The sequence below is a fragment of the Notechis scutatus genome, chromosome Z, assembly GCF_049901735.1.
Source record: "Notechis scutatus isolate UNSWTSFEM ecotype Mainland chromosome Z, rNotScu1.2, whole genome shotgun sequence".
Classification (NCBI taxonomy): domain Eukaryota; kingdom Metazoa; phylum Chordata; class Lepidosauria; order Squamata; family Elapidae; genus Notechis; species Notechis scutatus.
Window position 1 is genome coordinate 88,299,198 of NC_142025.1, and position 20,037 is coordinate 88,319,234.

The 20,037-nt window shown below is 36.4% G+C and overlaps 1 protein-coding gene across 4 annotated transcripts in view; it reads right to left on the reverse strand.

Annotated features, from left to right (window-relative positions):
• Nucleotides 1-4,886: 4,886 nt before the first annotated feature.
• The window catches only part of PLCD3 (phospholipase C delta 3), a 72,490-nt gene continuing 57,339 nt past the window's right edge, over nucleotides 4,887-20,037 (reverse strand). For 3 of the 4 annotated variants that reach the window (XM_026683626.2, XM_087945329.1, XM_087945328.1), the window contains 9 exons: nucleotides 19,090-19,242; nucleotides 18,143-18,259; nucleotides 16,636-16,671; nucleotides 15,397-15,556; nucleotides 11,381-11,497; nucleotides 9,096-9,274; nucleotides 7,765-7,900; nucleotides 6,635-6,784; nucleotides 4,887-6,102 (listed from right to left, as the gene is read on the reverse strand). In XM_026683626.2, coding sequence (XP_026539411.1) covers nucleotides 6,014-6,102; nucleotides 6,635-6,784; nucleotides 7,765-7,900; nucleotides 9,096-9,274; nucleotides 11,381-11,497; nucleotides 15,397-15,556; nucleotides 16,636-16,671; nucleotides 18,143-18,259; nucleotides 19,090-19,242 — 1,137 coding nt within the window. In that variant the 3' untranslated portion in view covers nucleotides 4,887-6,013. The remainder of the gene's footprint in view (nucleotides 6,103-6,634; nucleotides 6,785-7,764; nucleotides 7,901-9,095; nucleotides 9,275-11,380; nucleotides 11,498-15,396; nucleotides 15,557-16,635; nucleotides 16,672-18,142; nucleotides 18,260-19,089; nucleotides 19,243-20,037) is intronic. The other variant, XM_026683627.2, reaches the window with a different exon arrangement.

A 20,037-nucleotide genomic window follows, 5' to 3' on the forward strand; every position in this document is an offset into this window, starting at 1 on the left:
GGGCTCAATTTAACTGCCCAGTTAAAACTTGACCCTAATTTTTTTTGACTGATAGGAGTGAATTTTGAAGCAAACATGCTTTAGGAAGATATACTTCTTTGTCAAAGTCAGCTTTTGGATGTAATTTTAGTTTGGTTCATATTAATGAACTGGGATCTAGATTTTAGTACACTACATTACAGTTCCCAGGCAGCAGGACCAATGATGAGGACTACTGAAATTTATAGTTCATTAACATCTGAAGGGCCTTTCCAGTATACTATTTCAAACTACCATGCCATAATATAGTATGACAATGAAAAGTTTTTAAAAAAATCTTCCAAAATATGATTATCATGTGACTAGGACGGTTAGTATCATCTCATCTCATTTTCTCAGTGGAAAGCTTGAATCGTGCTATGTAAATCAAGGTTAATTTATCTTGCACAGATTAGTTTATTGACATAATGAAATCTCTGTAATTATAGATTTTTTTACTTCAGGGAAAATACAGTGATAGAGGAGCACATATCTATATGACTTTTAGTATGCATCATCTGTGTGGTGGTTAGTAGATAGTGTAATAGACAATATAGCACAAAATGCCTAATTCAAGAGCTTATATACTGCTTTGGAGAAAAAAGGCATTTTGGAAATTTGAAACAAATCTTGTGGAAAAAGATTATATTCCCCCCCAAAACCTGCACATTTCTTGTGTTGTTCCTTTCAATTAGTGAAAGACATCTACACTTTTAAAAAATCCTTCTATTTGCATAGTTAGCTTAATTTTCACAATGACAGCAGTATAAATGATAAAACTTCAATATGATCTCTCTGCCTTTGCTCAGTGTCCAAGTTGTCCTTTATATAGTATGGGCAATTCACTGGTAACTTTTTTGGGGATGTAATTATTCCCATATATGATATGGGAAAGATAGAAAACTGCTCTTGAAAGCTTCAGTGCTAATATCTGCTTCTATTGCAGATGTGCTGCTGAATTCAGATTCTGTACACACTTTGGAAGACCAAATTCTGGCATTTTTGTTTGGTTATTGTAGTTTTATTTTCATTTCTGTTACAGTTCTGGATGTGAACCATATCAAAGATAACTTTGGAGTCCCGGTCTCTTGTGCATGTGATCCCTTTGTAGCATTTGTTGAATGTGAGAAATGCATAACAACCTTTTTTGTCCCTTCTGTGTTTCATGAGGGAGAGCTTGAGAATTTAATTTTCATCAAAGATCCCAGTTATAGATAGCATCCCATCTTTAAAAATGGCACATTTACTGCATAAGCATTAATTTAAAAAGTTTAGCTAGCTGGTATCCTAAAAATAGAAATAATAAGAATAGCAAATCAGTAGTTGTTAGGATAGGCATAAATACAGATAGTCAGAAATAACGTGCTAGTACAATCCCACCGTATAAGTTCTTGTATGGATAGGATGCACTTAAGATCTCTCCAATATGCTGAAGCATGACCTGACATAAATCCATTGCCAATCCATTGGACAAAACAGCAGATCATTATTTCTTAGCATCATTCCACCCACATGCCTGAAAGCTCTTCCACATTCTACTGTTCACTTTTTCAGATCCTGTATTTTAAACCTTCTTCCATCCTGCCTCTACTGAATAATTAAGGTATACCAAGTGTAATTGAGTGATTCAATAATTTCATATGCAGTGATTTAGGAGAATGACATTCTCATAAGTTATTATTTGCATTACATGGGCTGGTTCTCCTGCCTCTCATAACATGCAATTAAAAGTGACTTTGGGTAAAGAGTAGGAAGTCCACTGAGAGTGAATAAGTATTAATCCATGGTAAGAAGGTTGCCTTCAAAATAATGCTGTTTATTTGAGAAACAAGACAATAAAATTATAACTGTTTTAAATAAGGGAGCAGGTTTTCCTAAAGCATGCTGATTGGCAGGTTTATATAATTTAATTGATGGGTTAGCCTTCAAAAACAACAAGGGTCATTGGGTTGGGGCAAATTTCTAATAATTTAATCCTTGACTTCCTCCTTACTATCCAGATATAGAATCTTAAGTGACGTGTAGTTACTTTATTTGTAATAAAATGCCACAGCCGTCTCAAATTGATAAATCTTTTCTCTTATTAAATAGTTATAAAGTTATGTTTCTAAAAGACAGACATCATGCCAGTTGAAAAAAAAATCATCTGTGGAAACATTTTCCCCTTTAAGACTTAGGTTTACTCCTCAATTTCTGTAAGAAAAGTATTACAGGCTTCAGCTATACACCTTGGTCAAAGTGCTGTTGTTGTTGGCTTGGTATAAAGTTTTCAGACAATTTGAATAAATTTTGTGGCCAGAGAATGAGTTTTGACTTACACATTTGCACATGGAAATGTGAGTGGCTTTCTCTGTAAAATATGTTTCAACTATACTTGCATTACAAAGTACTTAGCATTTTTCAAACATGTTTTGGAAAATGGGAGAAACATTTTTATTTGTGCACAACCCAAGGAAATCTGAATTTTAGGGAGAAATCCATATTTATGATTTTACCTGCTTTTTAAAAACAGAACAAAAATATTTTGGCTAAATTTGTTTATAGAACCTAGAAGAACATTAAAAAATACAAATTTATCCCAATCAATATTGCCCAAATTTCATACATATTAAAGGAACTGATCCTTCAGAATTCTTCATAGCAATTACAGCTTTATTCTTTTTCTTGTTTGGGTGCTCCATGGAACTTGAATATTCTCTAACTAGATCATTTACTAAAATTAAATCTGATTTTACTTATTTAATACATTACAAACAACAGTCTTTTTAATATATAGATAATTACAAAGTAACAAATTCTAGAAGATTTTTAGGTTCATGGGGTCTTTTTTCCATTGGAGAAGAGAGGGGCAGACAATGAACACATGTCATTGCTTTTGAGAAACTTCTCTACATAGAAAGACCAGGTCTGGATTTGTAAATTGCATTTAAATAGGCTCCATTAAAAATAAATAAATAAATTCAAAAGTAAACGTTGTCTAGTGCTAAACATCACAGAACATACAGGATTGACGAAAGCAAACGTCATCAGGTTTCAACTATTTAAATTCATTTCTGAATTTGATTTGATCACTTTGTCATAATCTATTCCACAGGAAAATCTAGAAATGGCCAGGAAAAAAACTGTTTTATTAATTTCTGTACTTACAACTCACCTTCCTCTGAAAAATCTCAAGAAATATGTATAGTTTACTTCCCCATCCACATTTGAACTTTGTTTCATAAAGTGACACTGCTACAGTAAAATTTGGATTTGACTCAAGGCCCATCTCATACTACTTGGGTGGGAGGCCAATTTAGACTAATTTTTGAAAACTGCAGTAATAGGTTTCTGTTTTATAAGTTATGTGTAGCTGCTATTCAAATACCCTTCCTCTTGCCCTATGTTGTCTTTTGCATCCTGTATTGTATCCAAGAGATTGAATTTCATGCTGCATGACCAGATATTACCATTGGTTGGTCATCTTCCCTCTGTTCCATAAGGTAACGTTATGCCTATTACTTATTTTTACAAATAGTGCAGAAGTAAAATATGGAAACCTGAACCTCACACTTCTGATAGCAGCCCAAAGTACACCCATAAGAGAAATTTGAGCTTGTCTAACAATAGGTCTGGGCCAATTCTATAGCCTAGTTTTTCCTTGCTGTGTCAGGACTGATGCCCCAGATTTTCTACCCCAAGTAAAAAGTGAACCTCTATCTCCAAACGAGAATACAGATCTAAAGTGCTGTAGTGTACAAGCCTTCCTGTGTTTAGAAGTGGTAATTATACCCTGCAAGAGAGTAAGCAGCTGCTGCTTCATGAGATGGGTCTAATTGTAAGTAGGAACATAGGAAGGAAATGGTCATAGTTTGGAAATCTGCCTAGAAAAATCAGGAGGGGGGGGGGAGGGCAAATTCAAAAGAGAATCTACTGAGCCAAAAGTGAAATAGGAGCAGCAGCCAGGCAAACGTCTTGATGGTGTCTGATATCTTTGCTAAAAATCTGGGTGTGATCTGTGGGAAGAATCATTAAAGAATTTTACTTGAAGCCTCATTGAAAATGTTCATAAGTAGCACTAAAATAATTACATACTCTTCTTGTTCCTATGTATGTTGTCATCCAAGCTCAGCTGTCAGATTCATTTGACTTCTTTCTGAATGCTTGGGAAATACCTTGCACTCTATTTGTATTGAGGCTGAACAGCCAAAAAATAAGATTAGGTTGTATGATAAAAACATGTTCAGAAATTCTTTAGTCTCTAAAGTATAAATGATGAACCAACTCTTTCAAGAAACTATTGCAAATTAAAAGTAGACTATAAAGATATGCTACTTGAAATGCTTTGAAAAAACACATCAAATGAGTTATTACCGTTTTCCTTTATGTCACCTTAATATTTACTGTGAAGCGATCATCCATAGCTTAAGCATGAGTGCATACTATAAATTTTCAATTGACTTATCTTCCATCTAATCCAAGCTGCAGTAAATGGTGAAAAATAAAAAAAAAACTCAGTTAAAACTACACTCTTGTAAGTGCTCTCTTGGAACAAAACCTTACTAAATTATTGTTATAGGCTGCCTTTCCTCTAGTAACTCAAAACTGTGTGTGTGTGTGTGTGTTCCTCACAAGAACAATCTTGTAAAAGGTAATATTGAGAGGCAGTGATTAACTTGATGGCTCCCAATAGGAGAAGGATAATGTAAGATTGTAATATAAAAATCCTTTGAGATGCATTGTGAGTGACAGCTTAACTAGCAATTGCCAAAACAGCCACAAGCTGCCAACAGCTGATTTTAATTTGTACTGAAAGATTAAATCCTCTGAAACTATATTATTTCAAATTCACCAGGAGAAACAATATAGCAAAAATAAATTCATCCTTAATGCTCTAGTGATTTTTTATAGTTCACAATGAAAAGTTCTAAGAGAAAAATAGCACACCGCTTCAAATCTAATTTCTAAAAGTACATTTCTCCCCAAATGAGTCTGAGAATGTGTAGGAATACTAATATTTTCCTCATATCAATCTATGTGATGTATCAAAATAAACCTAAGAATAATTATTAGTGTTTGTCCAGAATAAAGACCATATAAATACATATGTTTTGAATAGCAGTTAATACTAATTTGTCAATTAGTATTTAAATCTCATTAAAATTGTCCTGGAGTATCAGGAAAAGCTAACCAAGTAGATGAAGGATTTTCATATATCTATGATACTTCTGGGCTTGTGATTAAATTCTACAATCTTCTGTCTTAAAAATTCCCATCTGTTGTTCATTATTTGAAACATGATCTTTGAAATAACCTAAGTTTTATGCTACGTGTAGTATTTTTGTCCTAAACAAATAAAGATCTAGTTTTGTGCCCAATCTCCATTTTGGCCTGTCAAAAGTACATATATATTCCATCAGATTCCAAATCGGTTGGGCTAACTCAAATTCTACAATTCAATTTGTGGGTCACATTTCACTTTCTTGGGTCTTTACTACAAGGGTCATACCACCATCACTCATTAATCTTAGTCATAACTCAATCTATCTCACATCCTTAGATTTCAATGGACCTAGCCCAAGTTTACAAGTTATCTGTTAACATCTTTTCATTAGGCTTCTTCTATTGTGACTAACAAAGAAATAATACAGAAAATCCCTATCTGCAATGTGTATTTTTGCAGGCCACTGCAAACAAGAGAATAAAATGGAATATTTAGTCAGATTAAAATCCTGTCTAGGAAAGCATTCTAGGAGTCTTTAGGTTACCTCGTTTTTAGCTTCAACTACACAAAGAATCTTAAATCATGATCTAATAAAATAGCTTGAATATTCATGCTCTTCTCTCAGCCCGGATCTTCTGGCTGCAACATTCGTTCTTTGTGGCTCCGACCTCACTTGATTTAGTAGCAGCTGGCATCCAGAATTAGCACAACCATTCATCCATTCTTCTGAGGACTGATTAGACCTTCTCAATCCACTTTCACATTTTCCAAATCGAACCTTTATTGTAGCTTTCACATCTTCCTGCATCTAACATGTACAAAAAGAGTAGCTGGAGAAAGGGAGGTACCATCCTTGGAAAGCAAATGGATATGCCGGTAACCTGAAGAGAAAGTTACAGGAAGATCTCTGAGAATGGGTATACAGCGCTCACTAAACTAGCATATATTTCTTCTACGTGACCTTTTTCTGTTATATAAACACATTATCATCATTCAGCTCATAGCCAGTTCTGAGAATTTAAATCACAGAATGATCTAAATCTGCAATCTGATGTCTCTAAGAGCCACACCAAATGTAGTAATTTGCAAATTCTGCAGCCTCTGATTCTAAAATGTCTGAGAGGTAATTGTTGGAATGGTTTAACACTGAAAATTCCTTTGAAACATCTGTCTTTGTGTCATTATTTAAATTCACTCAAGGAACTTGTTCTACAGGCAAACTTCTATGTAGAGCCCATCAGGACTGGTACTTTCTGGTGGTAGATCTATTCAACAAATAAATCAGGCATGAAACCAACTAATCTAAACTTGTGTAGAATTTCTGCTACTTCTAGGCAGATTACCACCAGGCTCTTCTAGAAAGTTCACAACACCCTACTCAAGCTATTTTAATACTGGAAGAAAAACACCCACCTTCCCTAATGCTGGGCAATGGCAATGTAAATTGTCCCACAAAATCATTGGAGGAAGTTGTATCATAATCCTCTACTACAAAGCGCACCAGTGCCAGGTCTGGAACTTGTATCTGAAACATCAATATCTCATTCCAACATGGGTTGAATCCTGCAGAGGGAAAGTCCAAGAAGTAGAATTTCAAAGACAGAAATAGTATGGAGATCCTTTGTTAAAGTCAGATTCCAGTATAACCTATACTAACTAAGAATTGCTTTAAATCTAGCAAATTTTCAGAAAGTTGTTTTTTTTCCAGACTTTTGAATTTGACCTTTTTTCTCCACTATATAGTCTTATTTACAAATTTTCAACTTCAAAAACAATTTGTTTTTGACAAAATGTTTGCATTCAACAGATAAAGGGATTTTAATAAATGTACCATAAATACTGCATTGGGTGGATATAAGATGTTGCCTTATCCTGTACCTGGCTAAATATTCACCTGCTATAACCTCCCAATTCAGCTGAAAGGAAAAGGATGGATCAGAAATCTGAAAGATCCACGTAATTTTGTTATCCCAGCACAAAGATGCTTATTCCACTTTCTCCTTGTTGGGAGTGTGTCCTCACAATACTACCTATCATAATGTCAATTCACTGAAAATTTGGAGACAGCTTTAGGTCTTCCTGTGTAGAAGAAGTGCTTTGCATATTAGGTTGGCACAAGACATTCTGTGAAGATAACCCAGGGTTTTCAGAGCAGGGAGAATAGGAGGAAAGCATGACGAAACCATTTGTATGGATAAGCCAACTCAGAATAAGCCAGCTTCTTATACCAACCTTATGGTTGTTAAGTTGTTTCAACAATTAAGGTTGAAAACAAAAAGCATGTTCAGAGGACTTTTTCAGACTTGCTACTCGTGTTTCCTTTTTATCTGGAAATATTAAGAACTAACCTTGGGATTTTTTTCAAACTCTAGCTTTGTCTGGTCCAATAGAAAGGGGAAGGATATCGTGGTCCATCAAATGCTATGCTATGAACTAACTATGCACAATTCATGACTATTCATCATGCTGGGTGGATCCAATACAACCAACAATTCTCTACTTTTGCTTCTCTTTATTGCTTCCATTCCTAGGCTTTGTCTCACCATTATTTAACCGGTATTCAGTTTGTTTCTTGCAGCAGTCTGCAGGAATTCCATGAATCTCAATCCGTACAAAAGGATCAACAATGGAAGAACTCTTCTCTTTATTTAGTTTGGGAAGTTGCTGAGCTGTAATCACCTGAAAGGAGGAAAAAAGTCATAATAATCATTTCTGCATTCTCTTGCAACTCTTAAAAACCAACAAACAATGTACACAAAATTGGCTGAATATATTAATTAGTACGATCCTAAAATCAGAATTAATTTCCATTGATTTGATTTGGTTAGAGTAGCCAAATGCAAACAAACAGAAAAGGAGAGGGCTCCTACGCTTATAATTGTTCGGTAGAAAAGAGAATTTTAGCAGAAGGGGCCCTTGCAAAACTACTGCCTATCTGCCACAATGCCCTCTTCAATGCAGCTAATGAAAGTACAGATGCCTCATCTTCTTTACACCCTGTGTCCTTAATCAGGCTATTTGCTCACTGCTATCATCAAATTAAAATTCTGTACCCAGGGATTAATGTCTTCCAAAAAAAATAGAGGTCTGCAGTCTCTGAAAATGATGCAAAGCTATTTTCCATAATTTAATATATAAATCTGGGCTGCATGATAATATATTCCATCAGAAGCATTGAAGTTCTACACCAACCACAGTGAAACTTATTTAATCCTTTTTTCAGCATTTGAGATTTCAGTGGATATTGGTCATACTAGTTTGAAATAACTTTGTAGCCTAAGAGTTAGAAACCTAGGATATTTGCAGTCCTCAGGGTTATTTATTAAAAAACATTGTTTATCTACTCAGTCTTTTCTGTTTTAGCAAAGTTTTTTCTTCTCTTTGGGGAGAAGAAAAAACTCAGAATTTTAAATATATTTCAATCAAACTACCTCACAGAGTTATGAGATACAATGAGGGAAGTAAAGATCCATACATGGTGCTTTAGGGTCCTTAAAGGCAGGTCTATATACTAACTCAAAATCATAGTAAAGTAGAGAATAATTGTTATAAGTAAAAGGTGGCATCATATGGGTGATTTCCTCCAAAATTCTATTAACGTAGTAAAGATCCTTTACAATAAAAAGATCTTTCGGAAGCCGTTTTATGTTTGGCTTTTAAACAAAAGTCTTAATTTATATTAAAGGTATGCATGTTTCAATTTCTGTAGAACCTGGAAATAGCACATTTAATTATGGTCATGACATTAAAGCCAAGCAATAGGATTTATGCAATAATGTTTCTTGTTAAGTCTACTGTTCCATCTACTTTCCATTTATATGCACCTAAATACATATAGCAAGCAATTCAAAGAATATCCTACATTCTACTATACCTTGATGGTGAGGACAACAGGGTGCTGGCCACTCCTATGAATGGGAACCTTGGGGTCAAAATTACTCTGGTTATTGCATAAGAAAGCAGGTTTCAGCACATAGCCACAGCGGCCATTTACCAAAAAACGCCCATCATTCAAATCCATCTCAGCACCTGGCGTCTGGAAATTCAATGCCACTGAAATATGAACATAGAAAGAAAGATGATTAAACAGATCATAAAACTGAAATATTATCATGGTGCAGTTTCATAAAACTTTGTATCTACTGGCACATTCAAAAAGCAGCAAGACGGTACAAACTGTGGCAGTGCAAGCAGTCTTTGGGGTCCCTAGGACGGCCCATATTACGCTTCTATGAACTTCACTGGCTACCAGTCTGCTTTCAAGTGCAGTTCAAGGTATTGGTTGTGACCTTTAGAGCAATTAATGACATAGTTCCAGGCTACCTGATGAACCAATAGGACAAGCCCATCCTACTCATGCCAACAGAGAGGGTCTACTTTGGATCACATCAATCACGATCCAGAAGAAGAACCTTTTCTGCTGCAGTGCCCACTTTCTGGAACATCTTACCCTTTAAGGTAAAACTTCCACTCACCCTCCTATCCTGCAAGTGCCTGAAGATGTGGCTCTGCTGGTTGACTTGGGCACCAAATGTGGGAATTCCACAATGGAGGTGGCTGCTGGATTGATGACAGATTCCCCCTTCCCCCTTGCTCTCTGTTTCCATCCATCCAACATTTTGGTTTTCATATTGATATATTCTTGTTGTGTTCCCTTTTCATTATTTTCTGAGTTCTATTGTCTTACACTCCTTTCATTTATTCTTTTTTATAATTGTAACCCTCCTACAGTAGCCTCATGATGAGATAGGTGGCAAATAATTTTTTCAAAATAAATAAAAAATAATGAGAAATAAAATAGGAGCAGATCTTGGAAGTTTAAAGACAGGATATCTGTGGTACTCCCTTCTATTAATGCATTATTAAACCTGAGGCGCATATTTCTCTTCATTTGTGATTATTAATTTGTTCTAAGGAATACATGTTACATTTAATTCAAAATATATCTAAGCTGCTGAAGGAAACTATTACGGAACAAAACATTTTAATGCTTTGTTTTGCACATTATTTTAAAACTTTGAGGAAAGGTGTACAGTTCAACAGCAGAGCATCTACTTAAAATCCAAATGATTTCAGAGTCAGCTTCTTCAACTCTGCGACTTCAAGCTGACAACCATCGCCCATCCTATTCGGCTCAATGGATTGTATTGTTTCTCTGCATAAGGTAACTTCCTCCAGTGAATAAACAATAACGTGAAAAGATTTATACCAGTGGTGGCTAACCTTTTTGGGCTTCTGTGCCAAAACTTTGTGTGCGCTTGTACACTTGCACTCGCCAGCACCCAGAAGACAATGCGTGCCCCCCCACGGCCCCTACATATGCAGGCGTAATCCCCACCCACCCACCCCCACCACCCCCTTACCTGCACTGCGCCATAGCTGATTTTCAGCTGGTTTGAGGTTTTTAGCCTCCCAAAGGCAGGAAGGCTTGCAGGCCGAAAACTAACCCCATTTTGTCACTTCCGATATTTTCGGAAAAACAGGAAGTGATGAAAAGGGGCTAGTTTTCAGTCTGCAGAAGCCTTCCTCAAGCCTTTGGGAGGCCAAAAAGGCTTCAAACCGGCCGAAAATCAGCTGTGAGGCGCACGCATGCCCAGTGAGGTAAGTTTGCCTGCAGCTCACGTGCCGGCACAATGGCTCTGCGTGGCACCTGTGGCACACATGCATAGGTTCGCCATCACGGATCTATACAATGCCAGGTGCATCAAGTGATCCATGATATTCTTATTGGTTGCTAGATAATGTGATTCCAGGGTTGGTCTCTGTTAACTCTGCAGCGCTGCTGCCACAGAGCCAAAGGGATTAGTTAACATAAGGAGAACAGAGTTCCACAAATATGGAGTTCTGGTCTGCCTTTGTAGTCTGAGTAAGCTTCCATTCAGTCACGGACTAAGATCTCTCTGCTCATCCTCAACTTCCTGCTTCTCTCCAAAGCCACTTTCAGTTTTCAGGGTAAAACAAGGATGACTATTGGTAGGTTTGAACATTACTGGAAAGTAGCCATCTCTCCTGCTCACATATTGGAGTTGTGGGTAATATTCCTCCAATCTATGATTCACTTGTGAAATCAAAGCAAATCCAGCAGAGAGAGCAATTGTGGGAGAGAGAAGGTGACAAGAAGTGAAGTGCACGGCATGGATTACTCCTCTTTGTTCTTACCAATCTGGCAGCCGACATTCCACATCTCCTGAGGGTTGTAGTTGGAGGAGTTCATCTTCAGACCCAATGGGTAGATACGGCTGAGGTGCCGGGTGTTGTATCGGACAAAAAAGTTTCCTGCAGAAAGGAAAGAAGCTTCCGGCTTTAGATCAAAAAGAAGGAAAGAGGCAGTGGTCCTGCTTCTGATTTCTATGAACCTGACAGTGATGGAGTACTAAAGGTAGACCTCTCTTATCAATGATAATTGGGACCAAATATTTTGTTGCTAACCAACATGGTCATAAGATGAGATGTCACATGACCATGACAACTTATGGCAGTTCCAGCATTCCCAGCTGCAGTTGTTAAGCAAATCCCACGTGGTTACAACATTGCATGGTCACGTGATCATCATTGGTAACCAGCTGCTGGCTTCCCCAATGTCTTTGCTTGTTGGAAGCCAGCAACAACTGTAGCAAATACCAATTTCATAACCACAACACACTGCAACATTGTAACTGAGTGCTGGTTGCCAAATGCCCCTATCGAGATCACATGTCCGTAGAGACATTGTATCAGCTGCAATTACAAAAACCCATTGCTAGTACCCTTCCTTCAGAATCATCATACAGTTCCAATGATTGCTGTGCACAAATTGGTTTTATTGCAGGTGACATTCTTTTATTATTATTATAATTATTTGTAAACCTCGGACTGCTATCCATCAAAATAGGTGGAAAATACCCATCCATTTAAGAAATATTAACACTTAATGACTATCTAAGGAATATTAATTCTGTACTTGTACCAAATCCATTAAATATCTAGGTATGTGAACACCAAAAAATATAGCTCTCCTAACATCTACCACTCCAAATCAGATGGATGTGCACAATACTAGTACCTCTCCCTGAATAACTTCCTCTAGATATGTCCTGATGAGAATTATGAAACCTGCCTTTTCTGTGGCAGTCCCTTGCTCTATGGAACTCTTCCCTTTGAAGTTTGACAGGCCTCCACACGTTTAGCCTACCATAAAGCCTTAAAGCTGGCTTTTATTCCAAGTGCTGGGATAAAAGCACGTCAGAAGCTTGACCCAGTTCCAAGTTTTTATTTTTCATGGGTTTAGTTTTTATAGTTTTAATGTTGCTTTTATGCAACATTTAATTTTTGATTAAGAGCTACCTAGAACTGCTTATATATAAGCAGCTACATAAATATTTTAAATTAATACTATAAATTATAAATAAAATATTTAGTGAAGTTTCAGGTATTGATAGTCACTAAATCTTAACTATTATAATATATAATAAAATAAATTCTTTGTTTACAAAATCTCTATGGGGTTCTTCGATTCTGTGAATATATTTACAGAAAATACAATTATCAATTAATGAGGGAGGATTTGGTCTTTCTAACCTGGAACTCCTCATGTTTACCTTTGTCAAGTATTAAATATCAGAAGCCAAAAATTGTTATTAATTTTCAGATGTGGGCAACTTTGGAATATACATATAGTGTAGGACATAGTTGGTTGGATGGAATATACTAAAATTCTAGTATCTCTGGAAATAATTACATCAATTAGAAAACTAATTGAATGGAATGTCTAATTAAAGCTCAACCCTTTTCCCCCATGTTAAATTAACTTTATGGAGAAACCCAACCTAGAAAATGGAACAAAAGAGATATGTAAAAATTGGAATTGAAGTGAGGATATTGACCTTGGATCAACTGATGAATTATGTGGGTGGATTTTTGATCATATTGTGGGTTAAGAAATAAATATCATCTACCTGATATAGCCCAATGGGAATATTTACATACAACATTTGCCAACAATGGTGTTTAGATCAGCAGTATTGTCATTTTCTGAAACACCCAATAGAGCAAATTGTTAAATCCTTTAAAACTAAAAGCAAATCCCTCTACTATTAATTTCTTTAGATATCAGTTATCAAGAAATCATTTCAATATTCATATGCTAAGAAATGTCCGGAATAAGGAATTAGAGATTCCTACATTGCTTAGGCATGGAGTTTTAACTTCCATACCACTAGTGTCAGTGGACCTTAAGCTGTAACTTATACCACAACAAAAAATAATACTTAGACTCCTTTACATCTGTATAGAAATGGACTGCTTAGGCCAGCATTTTACAGAAGATGTAGTAAGGATAATGCTTCTTTAAAACATATATTTCTATAATGTACTTATTAGGTTTTAGGAGGAAACTATGTAAATGTAACTCTGTGACAAAAGCTAACATTTTCAGGCAATAATATTCTTCTGAATAATATACTTAGTACAACTGGACAGTACAAATGGATTCTCCATGTCCTTACTATGGACAAAATACCAATACTGAAGCATCGGAAAGTTAAATGTATAGTCCTTTTTACTCAATAGATTAAGGACCTGATTGCAATTGCCACCTATGAGCAGATTGTGTATATATATATATGTACATACAAATGTAAGGAAATATGGGCTCATTGGTACAAAACACAGCAGGTTGTAGAAAGGTTATATAAATGTATTAGAAATTTACATGTATTTCAATAATAACTTCATCTCTTTGTTGTCTTTTACTTCACTTTTTGCTTTGTTTTTTGATAATGTATATAAATATATTTTACTGAGGACGCTGTGGCTCAACAGCTAAGATGCTGAGCTTGTCAATCAGAAAGGTCGGCAGTTCAGCAGTTCGAATCCCTACACCGTGTAATGGAGTGAGTTCCCGTTACTTGTCCCAGTTTCTGCCAACCTAGAAGTTCAAAAGCATGCAGAAAAATAGGGACCGCTTTGATGGGAAGGTAACAGTGTTCCGTGCACCTTTGGTGTTTAGTCATGCTGGCCACATGACCACAGAGATGTCTTCGGACAGCGCTGGCTCTTTGGCTTTGTAACGGAGATGAGCACCACTCCCTAGAGCCAGTAATGACTAGCACATTTGTGTGAGGGGAACCTTTACCTTTAAATGTTTTCATTTTTGTGTCTTGTTCTTTTTTAATTTCTTTTGTCCTATTTTAAAATTAATCAAAGAATAAATAAATAAAAAACAATTTCAAGTGGTTGCTGAATGACTGGATGTTTAATGAGGACTACTTGTTTGCCAAGCCCAACTAGAACTGCCTAGAACACAAGGTCATGAATAAATCAATCAGTCTTGTCCTGCTTGACTAGCATATCCATGCTCTGCCAGATATAATGTTTTTGAGCATTGGGGATATCTTATTACAATACTGAAGATTATATTCTGGCACTCCTTTTCAGTCTCTAAAACCTGGCTACCTATAAGTCCAGGCTAGAGATCAAGATCTTTGCAAAAAGTTAACCTACTTCCTACGGCTTTTACAAACAGCCTTCCTACAGAGCGCTCTCTCTCTCTCTCTCTCTCTTTCTCTCTCTCTCTCTCTCTCTCTCTCTGTGTGTGTGTTACAGAAGATGTATATTAGCTATGCTCTTAATCAATACTTTTAAGCCTGGTAACAGATCCTGTTACGGTAAGATTTTTTCCCCCAAAAAACACATGGCATGATGAACAAAATATAATAGCCTATGACAGTATACAAACTCATAATAAGTAATTTCACATTTCATGCTATATCCAAAACCACATTAAAAGTTAGTCTATGGAGATTGTCAGTCATCCAGATCATAGTTGTCCCTAAAGCAATCATAGTTGTTTGCTTTTTCAAAAGGCAACCGGACTATTTTTTGTTTTTTCTTTACAATGACTTGTTTCTTATTCAAGAAGCATCTTGGATGAGAAGCAAAACATCTTCAAGGAAAAACAAAGTTCTGTTGCCTTTTGAAAAAGCACCTTTGGGGTTAAAAGTTAGTGTTGTGTATGAACAAAACTATCATTCTCACTAGTTTCATCACAATCAATAATGTCCAAGGTTATACTGTACTCTTAAAAGACTCAATTGTACTTTAGCAGCCAACTGAGCCAGACTGAGCCACAAAGCAAGCCAGCACATCATAATGTCCTTAGTATTCAAAAAGAAAAAGAAAAAAACCATTTCCCATACCTGAATCTTTGATCAATTTCCTGGCTTTCCGTTCACTGAATGATGACATCTCTACAGGTTTCTGGTGGAGTAGGGCATCAGACAGGCTTTGGAATGGAACAGCCCGGCAATATACAACCACATCAGAGAGCTCTTGCGAAATCTGCACAACATCCTTTGCCTGGGGTCAAGGAAGAAGTACCATGTGCAAAAAATTAATTTTAATTTAATTAATTTAAAAGTCCACTTCATGTAACACATCCTACTTTGCAAACAAATTAAATTTAGGCTTGCAAATAGCTACTAGTTTGCTACTGTTAAGCAGACTAGAATATCTTTCAGTTAACTAGAGAGGTTTTGTAAGTTGAAAGCTTTGTAAGTTGAAAGTTCCTTCCCCCTTCATTAATGCTCTTGATGGGTCATATCATGGATTCTGTATGGTAGATGTCTTTCAGGAGTTAGGAAATCTAGCTATAATCTTAGCTGGACTTACATAGGTTTGCTTCAGCAGGGGGCAGTATTTAGCCAACCTTTGACAGCTCTCAGAAACTAAGCAGAGTGGCCCCAAATATACTTGGACAGGAGACTAGGAGTCCCAAAAAATCTGAGAAATGAAAACTTTTGTAGAACCAGCAAGAAAACTACATGACTGGGGCACTAAAAGTAAGGCCCAACTTGAAACATGGCTGGTAAATCTGGCAGCATTATTAAGTGATCATCATATAAGGATGTATTTACCACAAAGATGAGCTCTTTTGAAGATATACTTCTGGGTTCAACATCCACCTATCTGTAGTGGTGACACTGTAGCACAGTGGACATGCCCATTTTAGCACAAAGAGTGAACTTCCTGGCTCCTGAATTGATGTTAACTTCCCTGGCCAACAAATCTTCTTGCAGTGGCATGTGATGAGGTCATCATGAAAAGCAGTTAAAAGCAATTGTGGATATTATGTTTGTGGATGGGCGTAGCACCCTGTGAAAATAGCACTTCTCTTTCCCTGGGATATTTTCTTTCAGCATGGTTATGTTATGATCTTTAGAGAACACCTATCCCTCTATCTTGGAATGGTTTCAAGGAAATAAAGAAAGCTGTTTTCTTCCCTTGTTTTGTCACAATATTTTAATCACCAAGATGAAGAGGATACCCTCAAATCTGGCAACATTTGAGTACCAATAGCTAAGAGACTACATTGCTTGCTTGCTCATCGCACTTACCAGCCATGTTGGGATCTCTTCCAAAAAGGAAGGAATACCCACCTGTAAAGGTCTGATTTCCTGAAGAGAAGACATAAACTGAAGAAAGAAGCAGAAACAGAAATTAGAAGATCTCTGTGTGTACAAAATACAGTTAGTTGTATTTTCAAAGGAAGAGTTTAAGAAAATATGAACGATTTTGTTAATGATCCAGGATCTTGTTTCTTTCCTACAATGGCCAACCAGATGCTTCTGGGAAACAACTAAAAGGCATTGAAGGCATTACTGTCTCCTCAGGTTTTGTTCCCAGGACATTTTATTAATAGAACTTCAACCTCTGATCTTACTTACATACAGCTATCATAATTTAATAGTTTCTTATTATTATATTTATTCTCTATCTACTTGTCTAATAATCCTTTTTGCTCTTTATTCAGTCACACCTTCAGCATTACATTTCAAAAATAAAGCAGGCATTGTATGAAAGAAAGATTGACTTTTGCCAGTGAACAGTCAACTCATTATTGTAAATATACATTATTTTTTAAAAAGTTTACCCATCATTGGTACATATTGTCCCATTACATACAAACACTCCTAAGAATCATAGGAACTGATGTATTTTGCTAGCAGTCCCCAATTTGAAACATTTCATGTAAACCTTGCCCCACAAAAAATTGCTTACTATTTTCGCTATTTTAAGAAAAAAAGGACTTTTGAATTACAGCAAACTCCTAAGAATACTTTAAATATCTAAAAGAAAATACACAGAGGCTGTCTAACCTTAGACGAGGATGGTTGTCTTTTGGCTTGCAACTGACCACCCTATTTATATTTTGCTCTGACACTTTTAAAGGAAGCTTCTGACAGCAGAAGACCCCAATTTTCCATTCAGAAGAAATGATGCCCTCATTTGTTGACATAAACTCTTCCACAGCAACAAGAGTGGAATGTCAAAGTTGTTGTAATGCTCTGTTAAGAACTCTAGCCTGATTTTTTTCTGGAAATTCCTTTCTAGCCCACCCAATTTTGAGCTTTCCGTTCCTCATCATTCTCTGGCCATAAATCATGCTTGATCTTTATTGGGCTATTTGTGAGTGGGGGGGCAGGTGGAAGAAGATGTTTACAAATTTCTACTAAAAATATTCAGTACTTTTGTAGCCCCCTTCTTTCAAAATAGCATAAATATAGCAAATGCAGGGAGACAATGATCTTAGAGCTGCAAGCACGGATTTTTTGGTGTTGGTGGTGGGGTTGTTGAGCTTCCCCAAAATGATCACTCTTTACATTATGCTTTTGACACACTTGGCTACATGACAATACCTGGGCTACAAAAATCCAGATAACTGTTGGATGTAAGCAAAGAAGTTGTGATAAGTTTAAAGTTTGCCCCATCTGAGAAATTTGCCTTGGGACCCAGGGAACTCTACTTTCACTGTTTTCAGCAGAGCAACTTCTGCTGCATTCTTGACACTCAATTATATTGGTATGCTGTTACAGAGTGTCCACCTTAGAGGTTTCCCTAACATTCTCTTAATCACCCCTTCAGAAACATGGATCTAAACCTCACCCTCTGGTCTTCTTCCTCCTGCATTTCTTCCTCACGATTGGAGATCAAGTAAACTCTTGGATCAGTCTTGTTCTCTGATAGCTTTTTCCCCTTCACTAATATCTTCCCCTTCAATTGCTGTAAGGTTTGGGAAAAAAAATCAATAAACTTAGCTCTACAATAAATCCTTCCTAATAATCTTAATTAGCTGAGTCCAGGGGATTGTAATTTCCTACATCCTTAAATCAGCAAAGGTATAGCTCGTGGTGCTCTTATTCTTCACTTAATTTGGCAAAGACTTTTATGAAGTACCAATATGGTATGAAAAATAAAATATTTATTTAGCTATATCCCACTTTTATTATTTTTACATAACTCAAGGCAGCAAACATATTCAATACAACTTCCTCCTCCTATTTTCCCCACAACAACAAACCTTGTGAGGTGAGTTGGGCTGATTGACTCAAAGTCACTCAGCTGAATTCACAGACTCCCATTTTCTAGCCTGGTGCCTTAACCACTAGGCCAAACTATTGTTTATTCATCCCACCATAAAACACTCTTTCAAGTGTGATATTGTAAGATGGTCAAGACCATTAAAAAAATCATTTTGAGCACAAAAAAAGAACTAAAAAAATATAAAACAAACATTTAAAACTGTGCAATTATTGCAAATGGCAGAAGGTGGTGAAATGCAATTCTTAATCCCTCAAATTTCTCCAACGGTGATACTGTACAGATACAAATCGGACAACGGCTGCAAAGCAGTGTTGTTTTGTTGAATTCATGCTTCTTGCTCTGAAGCCTAGAAAGATTTTATTCAAATCATAATCCCTTCATGATTCTCAGTGTGGTTTGTGTAGCCTGTAGATTAGTAGGGAAGACGTTGATCCCCAACCTATGCAATGCTGGCCAATTATATAATGAAAAAAAATATTTTTTTTTCATTATATAATTGGCTATATTACCTGTGGTGATGGCAGTTGCTTGGACAGGTCTCCATCCAGTGGCTGGATCAACAGCATGTCCCCTAGAATGGTTTTCAGGTGATGGGCCATTGTAGACTGCTGCTCCAGGCCACAGTGATTTTCCAGAGAAAGAATCACAGGATAGGAAGAGTGCTGGGGGCATAAAGTAGGATTGTAAGATATCAATTCTCTGTAGCAGCCTTTTCAAATATTGTTCATAGCAACCTTTTCCCCCCCTGTTTTAGTTCAGGGACAACTTCTGGATATAGTTTTATATAGATCTGCCATTTTTTTTTCATGTGGGTAGCGGACCTATGGTTTTAAAAAACAATATAAAATACAAATAACAGCACATAAACATTTCCTCATTATGTCTCAGCAGTGGGAAAACAAAATTACTCAACTACTGAAACTGATACTATCTATAAAATATAGGATGACATATATAGTGTGTTTGTATAGATAAATCTTGTTGCCAGCTTTGTTAAATTCATGTGATATGCTGGACAATATAGGGGCTACTCCAGAAGAATAAATCAATACATTTCCTAGATGGTCCTAAATATTTTATTTGTATTGAGCTGTGGTGGTAAAGTATAGAATGCAGTATTTCAGGAGTTGCCAAGAGTTCAATCCTGACTGGCTCAAGGTTGACTCAGCCACCAATTCTTCTGGTAAAATGAGGTTGGTAAAATGAGGACCCAGATTGTTGGGGGCAATATGCTGACTTGTAAACTGCTTAGAGGGTGCTATAGAGTAAAGCACTGTGAAGTGCATATAATTCTAAGTGCTATTGCTATTACAGACCAAAGTAAATATGTTATGATATTTACACAATTAAGAATTGTTGCCCAGATGCCTTTTTGACCCACACATTCAGAACATTCACAACAATTCTGCTGTTGCGTTGATTTTTAAGGGTCTAAAAAGTTTAGGTGAGGGTACATG